The 18,946-nt window shown below is 46.2% G+C and overlaps 1 protein-coding gene across 7 annotated transcripts in view; it reads right to left on the minus strand.

The window, feature by feature from the left end:
- Nucleotides 1-18,946, minus strand: part of LOC144165193 (multidrug resistance-associated protein 1-like) — a 333,102-nt gene that overhangs the window by 141,149 nt on the left and 173,007 nt on the right. For all 7 annotated transcript variants that reach the window (XM_077695311.1, XM_077695307.1, XM_077695310.1 and 4 more), the window contains one exon: nt 226-483. In XM_077695311.1, coding sequence (XP_077551437.1) covers nt 226-483 — 258 coding nt within the window. The remainder of the gene's footprint in view (nt 1-225; nt 484-18,946) is intronic.

Genomic DNA, 18,946 nt, shown 5'->3' on the forward strand with positions numbered 1-18,946 from the left:
CAACTTCTGAAGCTCGAGCTGTCACCTCACAAACATTCTCACTAGCTACGCTTTTACAGCTAGAGAAATGTAGAACGGTTTTGAGAAATATAAATGAGAGAGTTTGGTTCCCTATTCAACGACAATGTGCCTTATACGTGGAGGTTTCAATGGCCTGCTTGATGCGAAGCCATGAAGCAGCTCGAGGTCGGTCCTAGAGTATCGTTACGCGTTGTGCACACTCACCCAAATGTTTGTCTGCAGCTTCACCGAGGGGATGAGCAAAAGGAAGGGGACCAGCTGGCAGGCCGCACAGCAGAGCGTTGTCAGGGCTCCGACGTGGGTGGAGATAGCGTAGAACACGAAAGGCATGCAGAGCACACCAACAGCCATCCTTAAAAAGGTGGCCGATGCAACAGAAAGAATGGAGCAGTCGACGGCTACTGTTGAGACAATAAACCCCGCTGGATACTTTGATAACGCGGAAGGACTCATGCGCATCATCTGCAAATAGAGAGGAAGAGAGAGAAAGAAAATGTATGCTGAGGCGATAGGGCAAAGGTGGGGGAGAAAAGCTATGGGTAATGGAAGGTGTCATGAAACTTCCATTCGACCGCTGCGAACCAGATTGTTTGTTTGTTTATTGAACTTTTGACAATCAGAAATTGACAAGGTGCTGAGGCAAGAGGCCACTCTCATAGTCGCCTGACTAGGCTACTAGCACGTGACACCGCAAGCGACAGGAGCAGAAACAACTATACATGCCTAAATAAATACAAATATGCATACACACTTGTAGCGTAATAAACAACAGAAATAATACATAGTACATACACATATATCTGAGTAGAGATACTGGCTATTCTTGCGTAACAAAATTAAAATAAAGTTACCATGCAATCACTCCTCTTTTACCAAGGGAACAAAAATAGCGTAAACATCCACACAAACTCAAAAGAAACTACAATGAAAATCATCTTACGTAGAAAATACATTGTCGTTTTGCGTCTGAAAAGCGGCTACCGGGGAAATGTGCTCAATCACGTCAAACACTACAGAGTGACTGTTCCGGAGTTTAGAAATTTACCATTTAAGTGTTTGAGTGCCATATATCGTTCTAGTTCGTATACAGTTTTTATGCCGGAGATTACATTGCCGGAAAACATGCATTAGGTTTGTTTATTTATGTTTTGTTTTTACCGCCCGGCTGCGCCGGTCTGTGTTATCTGTGTAGCAAGTGAAGCGCGTGATCCATTCGTTGTTTTTATGCCGCACGTGTTATCTCTTTTGATAGGGAGAACGTTTTGAACGAACTCCGACAGCCTAGAATAATCTTATATGATCTACAGTGTTCTGGATGAAATTCGAAGATACGCGAAAAAAATGTTCCCAAATATAAATGCCCGCAGAGCAGATGCCGAGGCATTCGATCACCCGAAACTCGCCTGCGCACGTCACTTTGTTGACTGCTCTTCGCCGCAGTGTATTGATTGATTGATTGATTGATTTTGGGGTTTAACGCACCGACGCAACGCAGGCGATGAGGCGCGCCGTAGTGGAGGGCTCCAGATTAATTTCGACCACCTGGGGATCTTTAACGTGCGCCGAAATCTCATACACACGGGTGTTTTTGCTTTTCGCCTCCATCAGAAAAGCGGCCGCTACGGCCGGGAATCGAACCCGCGACCTCGTGCTCAGCAGCACAAGGCCTCGGCCACTGAGCCGCCGCGGCGGTGCCGCCTGTGTATTATTTGAGTTGCTAGGGGGAGTGCAAGTTCGCTCCAATAAACTTGCTTTTCCTTCAATACAACTGCGTCATCTTTGGCTTCCTGACAATATGCCACTTCAGTGTTACACTGTAAACGCAAACTAGCCGGAAATGGAGTTTTAATCAAGTAATGTGCCCTGAAAAGTACCTATAGCAAAAAATGTACTCCCTAGGCATGATCTAAATAAGTGGACGAACCTCCACGGTAGTACCGTTGCCCATCCGGGTAGCAAAAGGGAGGATTTAGAACGACTTAACACCATTTGTGAGATGGCGTTCGGTTCCTTGTATACTACCACGTCCACAATAAACGCCCTATCTGAGGTAATCATCTCAAGCGGGCGGTCGCCATGTTAGTCTTCTGTTGTCTCCGTGCACCAGCACTTCAACCGTGGCCTAATGCTAATTAGAACGAGTGAGCAGGACGCGACGGTTGCACGCAGCTACAAAACCAATACCGTACGTATACCCGTATAGATGCTTCAACCAGCGCGATCACAGGCAGAGAGCGCGGCCGTGTTGTCTCAATCTGTTTATTTTGGCGATAGGTGGTGTCAAACTCTGCTGCTAACGAAGAGGCAGTTCTCGCCGTTGCAAACAATTGCAACGTCCATCTGCTTCGCTTGCTTGCGCATACATAGACGATTTAAATTCCCGTGCCAGCGCGCCAACGCACCCGACTGCAGCGACTCAACTTGCCCTGGCGGCACGACTGGCTGCCCGGATGTATACAACCTCTGCCTCTGTGCTATCAACGCAGCGCGGCCGGTGACTCGGCGCGGCCGGAGCTTCAAGCCTCGCCTTGGGCCGTCGTTTTTTCTTATTTGTGAAGGACTAGTAGTGCCATTTGGTGGAAAGATTTTCATGTGCCCCTGTCACACGAGGAACGGCCGCAAACAGCATTTGGATACGGCGACAGGTGTGGACAGCTCGCTGGTAAGTGGTCTTTCATCAGTCGATGCGTTTGTCAAACGTTTGGATAGGGTTAACAGCGAAGTACCCGGGTACCCGTGCCGCTCACCGCTCGTACGCGCACGGGCAAAGAAAAAAGCGCACACTCATATTATTTTACTTGTTTGTGGGTTTTGGGGTATGCGTTCGCATTCTTTTGTAGGCTGGTTTGTAACAGGGCATTCGAGGTAAAATCGTTTGTCGCGCGCGGCGTCGTTTCAAAGCAACGTGACGGTTACTTCGTGCTGGCCAGAATCAGCGCAGTCAGACGGAAGCGGTAAGGAAGGTAGAGAGCTCGGGGAAGAGGGCGCTAATATATAAAAGAAAGCGTAATGCAAGACGAGAAATATAACACAACCCGCCTGCATTTCTCCGAACTTCAGGACAGAGCCGCACACGGGTACGTTGTCACAAACTCGAGCGTACGACGTCTAAAAGTACCGTTTTTTTTTTTTTTTTTTTCATTTTTCAACGTGGCCTGAGCCACTTATCTTCTCATTGCCGCGCATGCAGACCTGATTGTGTCCCTGTGTTTGAGCGCACAGCCATCCTTTTGCGACATAAGAACCAGCAAACGCGAGAAATTGTAGAAGCCAGCCACATCAGAAAAGCTGGTTCCGAATGTGTCAGTCGTCCCTCTATCGCCCTGCTTAATCGAGAAGTCGCATATTTAGACGCACATTGAGCGCTATTTCGGTGCTTCTGGGAATGCGTGTTGGGGGTGGGAGGGGGGTCTTAATCCATGTATGATGCGGTTATCTTTGCTGATTTTTCGCCTTTCGTGCGCCTCAAAGTTCGTTTTGTGGTTTTGTTGTTACGGTTTTTTAGCATTTTCGGCTGAGTGCGCCAAGAACTGTGACGCATTGGGGGCGCGGCAATTGGGCGCTTGGGCATATAAAGCTTTGAATCGTGCAATAATAAACTAGTTGCGAGTGTGCGCTTGTGCCGTCTTCATGTGTTCTTGTCCTCGTTAATTTGCGCGCAGTTTATTTTTCGCAATGCATAATTACCAACTCGCCGAACTCGCAACCCTTTTACAGATCCTATACTCCGTAAAAATGAGTTGCCTGTCCTTTTAGGTACGGCAAAATCTCGCGCAGCGCATCATTCTGCCAGGGGGCCATATCCTAATGTCAATGCACACACTATGAAAGCAGCTTGCACTTAATGCGTCACATTGTCTGCTGATAAGCATTTTAGATTCGCCCCTCTCATCATCATTCACTTCGTGGAGATGGCGGGATTTTCTTTCATAGCTTGTTGTCACTGCAGTAATTAATAGCAGAATCAGTCCTACAAATCACAGAAACGGTTCGTTTCACGTTACACACTAACACACTTTGCACCACACGGAGGAACAATCGGTTGCAGTGGTGAGGCATAAGGGTAACTTGTTGTTAAAGGGTCATTGAAGACAACCAGCAAGTTGATTTTAAACGGAAGGGCGACCTCCGCATAGCCATTTCAGCATTGATTTAGTGCCAAGATGCCTTAAGTGCTGAGAAATCGCTGTTCAACTGCTCATCAAGCGTGACGCAAACACGACTGCAGTCGCTGTTTGCATCAGAATAAACTGGAAGCAAGTGAAGCAGCGGTGATTAATAGCAGTATACAAGCAACTGAATACAACATTACCACGTACCAAGCAGTTGGTCAGTTTCGGTCAAATCGCTCATGCTTCCCCAAACTCCCCTGTCATTTGCCGTTCGAGACCACTAAGTAAAATGTTTCTCCATTGGACCTGTGATCAGTATTTACGCTTCACTGAAGAAGAACATTGGCCTTTTGAGGCCTCGGAAGTTTTGGCGTCGAACGATTTTCTCATGCGTAGCTCGCATGCTCCCTTGGAAAGCGGTACTGCCACCCCAAGTATGGACGAGTAGCACCATCCAGCGGCAGCCAAGAAAGAAGTTGTGCGCGTCAGGCCACTTAAGCCCTTCCGGTGAAAACGTGTTTTTGCTAGTTTCAACCTTATTTAAAAAAAAATGCCAGATGTAAGAGGGGTATAATTGTGTTCCCCGTGAGCTAATCTATCAACCTAGAGAGACTTGCATTTTAACTTCACTGTCATTTAAAGTTGTGCTCGAGTATATTGTGCGGAAGTAATATCTTTTTTATTGCTGCAAAAGCCACGATGGTTATTGTACTGGCACTTGGTTTTATGAAGCCTTTGCATTCCTAATTTAAGTACTGAAATTCGCAGGGAACATGGCATAACAATTTTATTACTGTGCCGAATTATTAAGTTCGTTTAACCATAGTGTCTGTTTTGAATTTTACATGTGGGGCATTTTTTTTTTTTGCTTTTTCAGGTAGATGTTCCTTTGACTCCCTGCCTGCATTCCGCGAAAGGGGAAATTAGCCTCCGCATCGATGGCCAGAGTGTCTTGACTGCATCATCTTTACTGGGAGGACTGTGTAGTCTGTTTGCATCGTTCTGGGTTTTCAACATTCAATATCCCAAGAAGGCACACAGAGCTCTAACGTTTGTGGAACATGCCTTTTTGGACCTTGCCAGCACCAAACCACGTGTGAAGGATTTAGAACTAATTAACTTTTATCGCATCAATATCCCTCACCAATATTTTATTTGTTTTCAATCCTGTAATCATTGGATAGTAGTTTAAAGAATTTCGTATTATGTTTCTGACGTTTTCTTTTTTTTTTACTGAACAGGGGATATTTGATGGACCCTTCTGTATGCTGATAATACAGCTATCTTTTAGTGAAGCAATAATATTAACCAACTAATATAACTTGAAACAATTATCTAAATAATGTTGGCAACTGGTGCCAAATGAATCAACTCAAAATTATCGGAAAAACACGAATTACATGGCTTTTTCTTCTCACTCTGAAGAAGCTGTCGCGATACCACCCATTCTGTTCTATATCCTTGCAATTAACTCCTCAGACTGGGTCACTTTTCTTGGCGCATTTGTGTCTTTATCAAAACGCACTGGTATTTTCCGCAACATATTTCTCGTTCTTTATATTACTCATTTATCCATTGCCATCTCGTTGCTGTCTGTCTCCTACATCATTTAACTATTGTGCCTTTACCATCTACAAAATGCTCGTTACCACCAATTGAAAAAAAATTTTGTTGTTGTAAACCACTGCAACCATTTTTTTCACTTTGTGTACTGAGTACTGATGCGTACTGATAAGTACTCACGCGTTCTCAATCCTCTAGTATTATATAATGATGTCACCTACAATGCCGTTGTGTTTGTGCCTATATGTTTTTCGCGTATTTCCAGTTCTTGTAGTAATATTGTATCTACAGTTTGTTCAACTAGCACACAGGTCGCTCATTTCACCACCAACTGAAATTTTTTTGTTGTTGTAAACCATTGCAACCATTTTTTTCACTTTGTGTACTGAGTGCTGATGCGTTCTGATAAGTTCTGATAAGTACTGACGCGTTCTTGATCCGCTATTATTATATAATGATTTCACTTACCATGTGGTTGTGTTTGCGCCTATCTTTGTTTTTCGCGTATTTCCAGTTCTTGTAGTAATATTAATTCTACGGTTTGTTCAACTAGCATTCTATTGCTGTCTTCCATTCCTAACTGGCGTGTTTTTAGCAATTTACCATTTTTGCTTTCTTATAGGAGGTCGCCCTAAGTTTTTATTTCGGAGCCTCCTTGTGTACACCATGTACCATGTAAACTTGTTTGCGAAAGTTCGTTTGAAATAAACCTGAAACCGAGCAAAACCGTGTGAAATCAGTACTCCCGCAGGGAACTAGAAACTCTCCCTTGTGGCCTTGAAAAAACTCCTTTCGGAAGGCCTACAAAACCGCCCAAACTTTGCAAAACTCCATTCAAAAGAAATATATGCTTCCCTTGAACCTCCTAAAAACTCCCCTCGCGAGGCCTACAAAACGTAAAACTCCATGCAAAAGAAGTAAATGCTTCCCTTGAACCTCCTCAAAACGCCCCTAAAATAACATAAGTACTTCCCAAGGGAGCCATAATAAGCTCCTATTCAACCGCCTAAAAAGTCCATAAACATCACTTAAAAACGCCTTGAGGAAGTAAAGAATACTGCATTTTGATCTCCTTAAATTCTCCCTAACATTTCTTAACACTCCCTAACTACCTCCTTTCTATCACCTAAAAACACCCTGTTTTGAGGAGGTAAACAAAACCTCCCTGTTCCATGTAGTAAAAAAAACTCCTACAAGGAGGATCACTAGAGGACAGGCGAAAAAGAACCTCTAGGGAGTATATGGGTGGAAAAAAAGTTTAGAGTGTAGTGTAATTACAAAATAAAAAAGCTCTGGGTCAGCTTCGAACTCCGGGTGTAGGTAAAAATGGTCCCGGGAAAAATGGTGCTGGAAAAAGTGATCCCTGGAAGAAATGGTCCCCGAAAAAATGGTCCACAATCCAAGGCAGGAAAAAAGGGTCCCGGAAAAACTGGTTTCACCGCCAAGGCAGAAAAAAGTAGTCTTGTTGAAGTAAAGCTGCTTAATCGAACCAAGAACGTTTGTTTTACGAAAATACAGGTTGTGTTGCTTTCATGGCCTCTCCTATATTTATTTCTTAATTTGCCGTTACGCTAGCTTAATCGACAGATGTTTCCCATTGATGACGTCTCAACCACATATGGAATGCATAAATCTCAGCACGTCTCTGTTTTAAAGCCGCACGTTGGGAGGAGGGTAAACCGCTGCCACGCAACCTCGACCGGTGAAGGTACCGACAGGAGAAACAGGACGCTCCTGGTGATGTATAGTGAAAGGAACGAGCGTCAGAGGGAACTGCCAAGGGGGCTACTCATGTGTTGACTGCGGAGGCCGTAAAGTTTATGCGAAGTTCAAGGCATATCAACAGAAAATTTTGCCTTCACATTCTCAGAGTTGTACTTTTTTGCATGTTTTTTCTCTTACCTTTTTCTTACACTCTTTGTCGCTGTTTGTTGCTCTTGAATACTTCTTTCCTTTGTTAATTCATGCTTTGGCGCTAAAAATTGCATATTTTAAATGTATTTACATTTAGGTTTCGGTAGCCGGAAATTAAGGGTGCACGGATATTTGGTGCACGAACATTTTGGGACTTTCAGCGTCGAACCTCTCCCCCCAAAACAAGGAAGCATCAGCAATGGCTTTCGCATGCCTAGCTGCCGCAGCGCCGTCCCCACATCTCGCTGGTAACGCCTGTGGCTATCAGCATGCTGCGCTGCACGAATCGAAAGCCACGCGTTCGCGCGTTGTTGTTAACAGTTTTGACCTCTGTACTTTACTTCCAGTGTTACCGAAGCGCTTTGATTTCACTTCCCCCAGCGCTGCAAGACGCTACTACTTCTAGTCAATTGCTATCTCTCCTCCCACCCCCCTCCCCGGCAAAACTGCCGCGAAAAAAATAAAAGGAAACAAGCTAACTTAAGCGCCTGTGCATCCCCTTTTCTTTATTTTCTGTATCAATCTCGTCTTCGTTGCATTCGGTGTCAGTTCGGCTTACAAGCTAATCAAGAATCGTATTTGCAGGAGCATCGCTAAAGGTGTGGGGGTGTGGGGGAGGGCTGAGCACCGCTGGGTAGAGAGAGGGAGGGACCCGCCGCTGTGGCTCAGTGGCTAAGGCGTTGCGCTGCTCAGCACAAGGTCGTGGGCTCGATTCCCGGTCGCGGCGGCCGCTTTTGTGATTGAGGCGAGAAGCAAAAACGCCCGTGTGTACGATATGTCGGCGCGCGTTAAAGATCCCTAGGTGGTCAAAATGAATCCGGAGCCCTCCACTACGGCGCACCTCATCGCGTGCGTTGCGTCGGCGCGTTAAAAGCTACAATCAATCAATCAGAGAGGGAGGGTGCCACTTGTGCTTTTCCAAAGTGTAAACTTGATAACTTCAATACGACTGTCGTGGCTTTCGCCAAACCAGCCTATTCAGATTTTTCCCCTCTTACAATGAAAGGGAGGAATGTCTGGGGTGTCGTTGATATGCGCGACTGGAAGAGTTGATTGCGGACGGGGCGACCGAACGCAAGGAAAGAGGGAAACGGAAAAAGGGAAAAAAAGAGCGAATATAAAGAACGTCTTGTCGTAAATTAAAAAAAGCATGTGCAAAATAATTTAATCAGCCGGCAGAATAACAGGTGTTCCCTGAATGAGGTATTAAAGAAAAATATACAACTGTTAAGTTTCTAAAAATACCTGGCAACAATCGAACACAGCATCAAACTAGAAATGCAATCGCTGTGCTAGATTGTTGTCCATAACCCTGTTAAGCGAAAATGAAAATGTAACGGTTGTTTCAAACAAGCAAGCACCCCATAATTCAGTCGCCGAGAGGTTCGCGCACGGAAATGTCCGTACACCGATATATCCGTACACCGAAATTTCCTCCGCCGAAATGTCCTACACCCGGAACGACGCTGAGCTTTGGTGGAGCTTCCACGGCTTCGTGTGCAATTTTCACCAATACTGATGAAACCCCGCACGTAGAGCTTCCTTCCTGACACTGAGATGGCTACTAAACCGACGGCTTAGTAGCCATCTCAGCTACTAAACCGACGGTTCCAGGCCTCGCAGTGCTTCGTTGTGCGGTGTTAATCCAATTACTTGGATTAATCGATGCTCACCCCTACCATCCATCTCTCCATCCATCCATCCATCCCGTCCCATCCATCCCATCCCATCCATCTGTACATATATCGCCCACCCAACCATCCATCAAACCGTCCATTCGTCTGTATGTCTACCGAGTTTGCTTTCTTGCAATTTAGCCTCCAGAGGCGTTAATTTCTGGCACCTAAAGGAATAATAAAGCATTCCATCAAAGGACAAAATCACCCGCCGCGGTGGCTCAGTGGCTAAGGCGTTGCGCTCCCGAGCACGAGGTCGCGGGTTCGGTTCCCGGCCGCGGCGGCCGCTTTTCTGATGGAGGCGAAAAGCAAAAACGCCCGTGTGTACGAGATTTCGGCGCACGTTAAAGATCCCCAGGTGGTCAAAATTAATCCGGAGCCCTCCACTACGGCGCGCCTCATCGCCTGGGTTGCGTCGGCGCGGTAAACCCCACAATCAATCAATCAAAGGACAAAATCAAAACCGCAACAAAGTTCAGATCTGACTAACTTGAAGGGAATCACGTCGACTGGAGCATGGGACCATTTTTTTCTATAGTTCATATCACAAGCTAGCTGCAGCAATGTGGAGGCTACATTGTTGTCCCCCTCAGGGCGCCTAACTCACCGCGAAGGAAGCGACAAAAGGCGCCGGGGCCGTGCGGTGTCACTTTCCGAGAGGGGAGAAGGGAGTGCCCTTTCAGGACCCCCTTCACGGCGGATTAGGCGCCCTCAGTGGGGGCACTACTGATAACAATGTAGCCTCCACAGTGCTGCAGTTAGCTTGTGATAATAACTATAGATGGTCACTGAGACCATTTTTTTCTGAACCGTTTGCTCCGGAACCATTTTCTCGGGGACCATTTTTCCGTTCCGGTTGAACTCCACAACAATCGTTTCAGCCAGCTGTTGATTGTACCCAGACAACGGAGCAGCAATTATTGAGGAGGCGCACCAGAGCTTGCTCCGGCGGCGAGATAAAGTCACGGCGCCGGGCACGGCACTGGCGTGGCCTCTGTCGCGAGGCGCCAAAGGGAAAACGCGTGGAGTGCGCTTTCTAAAAAGCTTCGCCGGTTCAAGGTCAGTCAGTGCATAGCTGGCTGCCGTCATGGCCAGACGACGCCGACGAATCTTTCACGCGACTCGACTGTCATTGGAGTCGGTTTGCGGAGGAAGAAATCTTCGTGTTTAAAACATCTTTGTCGTTAGACCAAGGGGCTTTGATTTTTTTTAGAACGCGAAACCTGCTCCAATCTACGCTGTGAAGGTGGTTGGAAAGCAAAGCTTTAAGCGACACCCACAACAATTTCCCATTTTTGCGAGCCAGGGAAGCGTGGTCGAAGTTGACCCTGCCGGGGTCGTGCCGGGGAAGTCATGATGACGAAGTTGAAGGAGAAGAAAACTTTATGTACAAGTATTTACATGTCTATCCCAGAGAACAGGCAGTGCGCTCCTGCGCGCGAGAGATTAAATAGGCGCGTTCGATTAGTTCTCTTTCACCCTTTTTCACGGCTGACATGAGGACGCACCAATCAAAAAATTCATGGCGCTGAAAGTAGCCCCCCACGCACGCACGCACGTGCACACGCACGCGCACACACACACACACACACACAAACACACACACATGCGCACACACGCACGCACGTGCACACAAACACACACGCACGCACAGACACACACGAGAGATGCTCCTCTCTTGTGCAGGTGAGCGTTAGGTTGCCCCCGCCGTGGCAATTCGCCTGGGGTCGGAGCCCCCTTTGTCCTGGTAATGTTGCACCACGGGAAGACGTCTTCCATTTCTCTGTCGTAATATTCGTCGCGTGTCTCGTTGGGCAACAGGCCCACTCGCCGCAGCCAACGTGGTAGCACCGACCGTCTTGTTTTTGGGAATGTCGTCTCCCAGTTCATATTCCAAGTTGACGCCATCGTACTTTGTCGGTTCGCCTTTCCTTTTGTTTGTTTGCAGGTGGGGGTTGAAATCGGCTTTACCTTTCTTATTTTTCTTCCTTTTGGAAAAAAAATATTTGTGCCACTTTGGGGGAGGGGGTCGATAATCTTCTCTATCGTTCCTTTTGTTATTGCACCTTTTTTGGCCATACGGCATTTTTTTTTAATTTTTTACTTTATCTATTGAAGGCTCACAGACGCAATGGCTGGTGGTCGAGCAAATATACACCTTGAGCGTTTGAAGCACTAGTCAGTCAAACTCCAGAAAGAGATACATTCTGGGACTGTTGACACTGTTTAGCAAAGGGGAGAGCACACGACCATAGATTCCTGTATAACCGACCACAGGAGGCTATAACGCGACTATAGTGTGATGGGATGTGTGGACGGGTTTAAGTGCAGAGGTCCATAGTCTTCGAAAGCTAACCGAAGCACCATGTCCTGTGTAAAAAAAGTGAAAGTAGAAAAATGCTAATTAGCGTTCGCTAATGAACTGAATTACTAGAATTGTGCATATACACATCACTGCGAAACGAAAGCTACCCAAATGAGCTACTGATGATTATGATCATTGGCCAGAACAAACAAAACACTTTTTTAAGAGAGACCAAAATAATAAAAACTGAAAATGCAGAACCAAGTCGCAAACATCTACCGAATCCGCGCTGTCACCCGGCTGCGTAAAAATAAAAATGTAAAATTAAAAAAAAATAAAAGTGAACAAACAAAAAGTAATGTTGTGACCTCATGCGATTATCTCAATAAAGCACAAAAAAACCAACAAAATACGCCGTCTGGTATGACGTGCTCCTGCAAGGTCACTAAGGAAACGTAAGGTTGGTGAATCTAAGGAGGGGTGTGGAAGAATGTTTACGCCTAAGTAGAGAAGTATACGAATTCCTGTATTTATTTCACTTGAATATGATTCAGCAAAAACGTAAACGGTGACGAGATGGGTAATTGCCCAGTTTCCCTAGGTTACGAGTTTCCCTAGTGCGAGATGGCCTATGGGGACTTGCGCTATTTCACGAGTTCACCTACGAGAAGTTGGCTGAGACGAGTTTACTCGAGACGAGTTCTCCTACACCCGTCTCGTTGAAGTAATCTCCAGCGTCGTCAGACACTCCGCAAAAGGGCATGACAATGATGCGCAGGCACGCCGCCGAAGCTTGCAGTGCGGGGCGCCAAGCCATGTCCTGCCATGTCAAGCCATGTCCAAGCCATGTCAGCACCGCCGCTGGCTGGTCGGCGCTTGAGGGGCCACTCGGTCGCTGAAAGGGGCATTTTCCAATAGCATCATAGTTCGCCATTGTGGAGACACCGCGTCTTCGAACGTCGATTAGGGAAGACGGACAGCAGGTTGTTGGTGGTTCACCCGAGCGCAGAAGATGGGTTGCGTAACAGCATCGCAACACCATGCCACGTCTCTTGAATTCACACACGCGGCTCTACAAAGAGTAAAACCAGCCGTTAACTGGAATTTACGGGGGCGGCGTCCGGAACGTAGCAGCAGCGTCGGCCACGGCCGGGCTAGAGCTGCGGACGCCGCCGCTGTAGCCCGGCCGTAAGTAAGGAGAAAGAAAACTGAGAGGAGCGCATTTCGAAGCGTGAGACAGCGGAACTTAGCCATCCTGATGTGCTAGCTTGGGGCTACATTACCACGCGACACAAGTGCAGACACCGAAACAATTGGGAATGTGAGCTTAGTGCTTCCCATTTATAACGATTTAAACTAGTTAGTTTACTAAGTTGAGAAGGGCGAGAAAGCTGAGGGAACTTTTATAATTGATATTTATCAGAACCAGTTGCTAGTTTTGGCTTTTGGTACACCTCTTAAAACACAACCGACTTGGTATTCACCAATTTAGAAAACGAAGACTCATTCGTGGCAACTACCGGATATGCTACAGTGACTGGGAGCGACTTGGGTTGTACGTAGTTTGGCAATTCTTCGTGAGTATGTGGCGTTTCCTATGCTGAAAGATTAGTTTTCAGTTCTAGAAAGCGCAAAATAAAAAAATCTATATCCAATGCCCCTGCGGAGATTCGAACTAGCGACTGTGTGAGCATGAAGCGGGCATGTTACCTCTACTGCACTTGAACAGATGGCGCGAGCAGGTCAAGCTGGACTCTCAGTACATACGGCTGGCTGCTTCTAGTTTTTCGCTGTATTTAAAAGTCCCTCGCACTGATACCGCCTGTTCTTCGCTCGCCGATTTGTAGACGGGCCCCATGTTAGTACAAGTTATGTAGCCGGATCGCCTTTATTTAACCTAAAAGAAGCTATCGTACATGCGTCGCTCGACGACACAAGCCACGGCAGTTAGGTCGGGACCGTGTTTCGTTCTCTGCTTGAGCTGTCAGACTCGGGCGGATTACACTTGTTGCAACCTCATTTTTTTCTTAAACGATCTCATATTTACAATCCGTTCGACTAGAGGTGAGCCCAGCGTGCGTCTACCAAACTCTTGCCGCTTTGGAACGACGGGCACAGTACGTCTCGGTACCGTCCGGCCAAGTCGCTTCGGTTTACGGTAGGGTTCTGCGCATGTGCGGTGGCGTCTAGACGGTAGACGTTACCGTACCGGAGCCGTTTTGCTGATCTGCTATAACTCTAGTAACGCACCGCCCGCCCGCGCTGTCCCTGCTAGTAATCCCTCGTTATAACGAAGTCAACTGGACGGCAAAAAAATTTCGTTATAAGCAGTATTTTGATATAAGAATCCACTCGAAAAATGCTAAAGTAGTTAAGGTTTATTTGCACCACAACTGCAACGAAACTAAAACCAAGGTATTCAGTGATGCAAAGCTTTATTCAGGTGCAAAACAGCAGTGAGCTTCGCCTGTTTCAAGTTCCGGCCGGGCGCGAGCAACCCCTGCTCAAATTTGATTAAGCATTGTGATCGCCCCCCATAAAAGTGGCAGTGGCTGTGGAACATTTACAGGGGATTGTGCGGGCGTCATGAAACGCTACGCGGGTTTAGCGCTAGAAAGTGCCGCAAATGCCGTGGCTCGATTTTGAGGTTGTGTTTCTTGCGCTCAAAAATGATTAACCGCTCATTTTGGGCGCTCAGTGCAAAACTGACCGGTTTTGCTATTGGGGCTTTGCATGATCTCTGCGAAATTTTATCCCGAGGTGTGCGGCAATGAACCTTGCAAAACGATAGCTCTTTTGAGCTCCGTTGTTAACGGCACAGCAATTCTACAGTTCGAGTGTCGGATTTCGCGCAGCGTCACCTCCACGCCATTAAACAATGTCATCATCATCATCATCATCACCAGCCTATCTACGCCCACTGCAGGGCAAAGGCCTCTCCCATTATTCTCCAATTACCTCGGTCCTGTGCCAACTGTGACCAATTTATCCCCGCAAACTTCTTGATCTCATCTGCCCATCTAACTTTCTGCCGCCCCCTGCAGCGCTTGCCTTCTCTAGGGATCCACTCTGTTACCCTTAATGACCAACGGTTATCTTGTCTTCGCATTACATGCCCTGCCCACGTCCATTTCTTCTTCTTAATTTCTACTAATATGTCTTTAACACCAGTTTGCTCCCTGACCCACTCCGCTCTCTTCTTGTCCCTTAATGTTACACCTATCATTTTCCGCTCCATTGCCCGCTGAGTCGTTCTCAATTTAAGTTGAACCCTCTTAGTAAGCCTCCAAGTTTCTGCCCCGTAGGTGAGTACCGGTAAGATGCAGCGGTCATACACTTTCTTCTTCAGCGACAATGGTAGGCTGAAGAACAATTGAATTGAACATTGAACATTGAACATTGAATTGAAGAATTGAACAATGTATGGGAACAAAATTCAATGACCCTACCACGCATTCAGACCGTTTGTGTAAAATCAGTTAGCACGAATCGAGCATGACCGGCTCGAAAATACCGCCGGGGAAAGACCAGCTTGCGTTGACCCGCCATGTTGGCAGCCTGTCTCGCCGCTGGGTCGCCGCCGCTCGGGTATACCTCCGCTCCCCACTTCGCTCTAAGCGGGTGCACCTCGTGCACTTCGAGTATTGCAGCATAAAATGCATGCGCTCGGGTTGGCTCCAGAACAAATTTCGAATAAAGCGATATTTCGAGTGACATGATTTCGCTATAACGAGGGATTAGTGTACTTCTTTCTCCGTGACCAAGACTGAAAATCAAGTATGCAATCCTGTTGAAAGTATGGAATCTGCTGAGATAGTTTGAGAGATTATGGATGAACCGCAGAGCTTCTTTTGCATGGGATTCAAGCCTGCCGTGAACAAGTTTGACGCAAATCCCCATACAAGCAAGAAATAATGTAACCGCGAGCGTACATAGAAAAAATAAAGTGGCTTTTTATTCTCGTGGGCAAAAACTGTAAATTTACTCAACGCGGAAATGTGTTGCGCAGTATTACGATTTTAAAGGTAGTATGACATCCCCAACGAAGGTTCGCATGAGATACTACATCTACAAACTTGTGTTCGGAAACTCGTTCCAAAGGTTTAGATTCACAAGTGAGTGTATTAGTAAGAGTAACACTGGTTATTAGAGCAAAAACTATGTACTTCTTTTTATTAAGGTTAAGTTGAAGCTGATTGGAACTAAGCCATTGAATGCACAGCCAGGAATTTGTGAAGGAAGCAAGAAATGATACGTTCCGCGATGAAAAGAAGAGATTTTTGTCATCTGCGTAAAGCACAATTTCCGGTGCTTGTGTGATAGTAACCATATCATTGATGTGCGAGAGAAATGATGTTAGTCCTAATATTGACTCCTGCGGGACACCAAATTTTATACCTTCACTATCTGAAGACATATTATGAAGAACTACAAATTGCTTCCGATTAGATAAATAACTGCGCAGCAACTCGAGTGAAATCGCTGTTATTCCATAATATGGTGACTTTGCAAACATGTTAGATCCCTTAGCGAAAAGTAATACGTTTGAAATACGTACGAGTACGCTTGAAGTGCACTTCAAATATGCTTGGTATTTGTAAATGTATTTTAAGTGCATTAAAAATTGCATTTTCTCAATTTTTAGTAAATATTGAAAATACATTATTAAAAATACGGGAAAAATACAGTGCTTTTAAGTACCCTCCAAATAGATTTAAAATGCACTGAACCTCACGAATGTGCGCTTAAGGCATTCAGAATATATTGAAAATGTATTTCTTCCCGCCAAACGATCATGGTGTAAATGCACTGTAAATATTATAAAAATACACTTACCTAACTACATTTAGAGCAGCACTCTGAGTATACTTTAAAAGAGTGCTGAAGCATGGAAATATACTCCGAATATATTCGAAATACATTTCAAATGCCTTTTACGTTTGTCGAACGAACATGGTAGAAATACACTCTTAATGCATGAAAAATACTTATAGAAAATACATTTTAAATGTATTCATAAAGCTTTGCCGAAATACATTTCGAGTACACTACAGGCGCTGCTTCAGTTGCTGAATTGTAAGATTCACGTAAAGCATATCTGAAGTGCCGGATAAAATACATCTCAAATGAATAAACGTACTGAGAATTTCTCCGCGATGTTTACTTATAATAAAAGAAACTGAGGGAGATACTCTCACTTACTGCGCTGCCTAAAGCAGACATAACTCTGCGTATTAGAGAGAAACTCGGCGTACAAATATGTAAGCGGCGGTGTTCCAACGCAATCGGCAAAGAAAAAACATCGAATTCAACGAGTATATATATGTACGACAACACTTGCACTGTGCCAGCGTTGTTACGACGGTATCGCTGTGGAGGCTTGGAAAATTTTCTTTTTCTGAAAAATATTCGCCTTAGATGGACAACCCTGGCTATGCTTGGGAGGGCGAGCAGCTCGGAGCCTCTCACTGCCGCTCACTACCTCCTCCTCTGTGCCCGGCACCTGCGGCGCGAGCTGAGCGGCGCACCCCGCCTTCACGTTTTGTCTGCCCTCGCTGCGTTTCTTTTGCCTGTCCTGTTTCGGACACCTGAACGCGCGGTCGTCGGGTGGACGCAGTCTCTACTTGGACGGCGCGTTGCAGCGGCGTTGGCCGTCTAGCCAAGGTAAGCACGATATACCGGCTATTTGCGCGTACGGTGTCGCACTACAATTAATTGACGTATGTTTGCCTTGCAATCGAAGAGTGCTAATGCCCTTTATAAAATCCGGACGTGGTTGTTAAGCTTACCTCCACCTGCGAGCAAGATTTCCTACCGTAACTACGCCGTGCAAGGGAATGTACTCACAAATCAACGACAGCAAGAAGACGTAAAAAAATGGATTTTAGTGCGTTCCTTTTTGCGCCTAATTTTTAGCTCGGGCCCTGCTGAGTGGACGGGGGACTGTTGCTACGAGTTTCCTTGTAGATCGAGTACTCATTGAGGACTAACACTTGCATTAAACATATAACCGCCAGGAACGTTTTTAGCACAGCCTGTTCACAGAAAGTCCGCCGTCCATGTTTACGCGCTTGAGAAATTTGCGAAGTGTATCCAGGGACGCAGCTTTCTTTTGTTTTCTGTTCGCAGCAGCCGCTCACAGCTGCGCATGTTCACAGCAGCCGCCGTACGGGGAAGGAACCCAGTTTGTGGCATACATTCATCCGACTAATGCGCGTGGCCGGGCCATACGGCGGGAATCCGAGCAGCCTTCGCGATTTTTGTCGGTCGCATGTCGCCATTCTGTCAACTAAAGCCATGAAAGAGCTTATGCCGTCTGTTTCGAAGTGACCAAAAGTGTTAAAAGCGACCCACGTAATCTTTGGTGCATGTGGCAGTAGCGAAGGTGCTTCATGCCCAGGGACTACAAATTATTTGTCCATCTAAGACAAACTGTATGAGAGTAGCCGCTAAGTTACAATCAGTTTCTGTTCCTACCGCCACCCAGAACCAAGAACCAGCAAAGGAAGGAAGGAGAAGGAATGCGGGTGGGGAGGGGGACTTCGAGGCAGGCAACCAGTTCCCTGCGCGAGACCCCTCGGTTCCCGGAACGGGTCCCCCGGGCGGGTTCGTCTCTTTTTGTTCCTTGGATTGCTCCCCCCAAAACTTCGCGAAACTTCAGGCCGTTGGCCCCTTCCTCTTTTGTGTTTCCTTGCAACTTTTTCCCTCCTTGCTGTATTCATTTCGTAGCGCATTCACGAACACGTGTGCGCGTTCCGAGAGGCCCTTAGGCCGCTCGTGGTCGAGTGACAGACACGCGGAACCCGACGCGCTAACGCTGGACCACGCCACCGGAGAATTTCAGAAATGTGCCGGCACCGAAAACAGCATGGGCAGCTTGGCGGTTGTGTGTGTTTAGAAGCCTCAATTTCCCATTTGCGTCTAAAGGGTGTACTTAAACGAGTTTCTTTTAGGTGTCACGAGTATTTATGAAGCAAATATTTTTACTTGATGGTCCCTGAAGCTAACAGGTGTTTATCTTTTTTTGTATGTTAAAGACGCGAGCATTTACAATTATTTTCCGCGTTGCTCCCTAATTAAATGATGACGTTGTCTGTGTACAGCAAAAAGTATAAAATTACCTGCCGGTGATGTGCGGCGGAGAGCAAAAAAATTACATGTGTGTGCAAACACAAATACCCGTTTTCTGGCGTTGCTTGTTTTAATTGCTTCGGTTAGGTGCCTACGATATAAGAGCTTGTTATTTTAAGGACAGCGTGAAATTTTTCTTGCTTTTTGAAATAACCTTACTTTGCCGTTCCTTTGAAAGCATTGTTGAGTGCACACGCCAATCTAATGACATTTATGTAAGCTTT

Source organism: Haemaphysalis longicornis, unplaced genomic scaffold (assembly GCF_048455015.1).
Source record: "Haemaphysalis longicornis isolate Haplotype H1 unplaced genomic scaffold, Haemaphysalis longicornis Haplotype H1 scaffold_14, whole genome shotgun sequence".
Taxonomy (NCBI): domain Eukaryota; kingdom Metazoa; phylum Arthropoda; class Arachnida; order Ixodida; family Ixodidae; genus Haemaphysalis; species Haemaphysalis longicornis.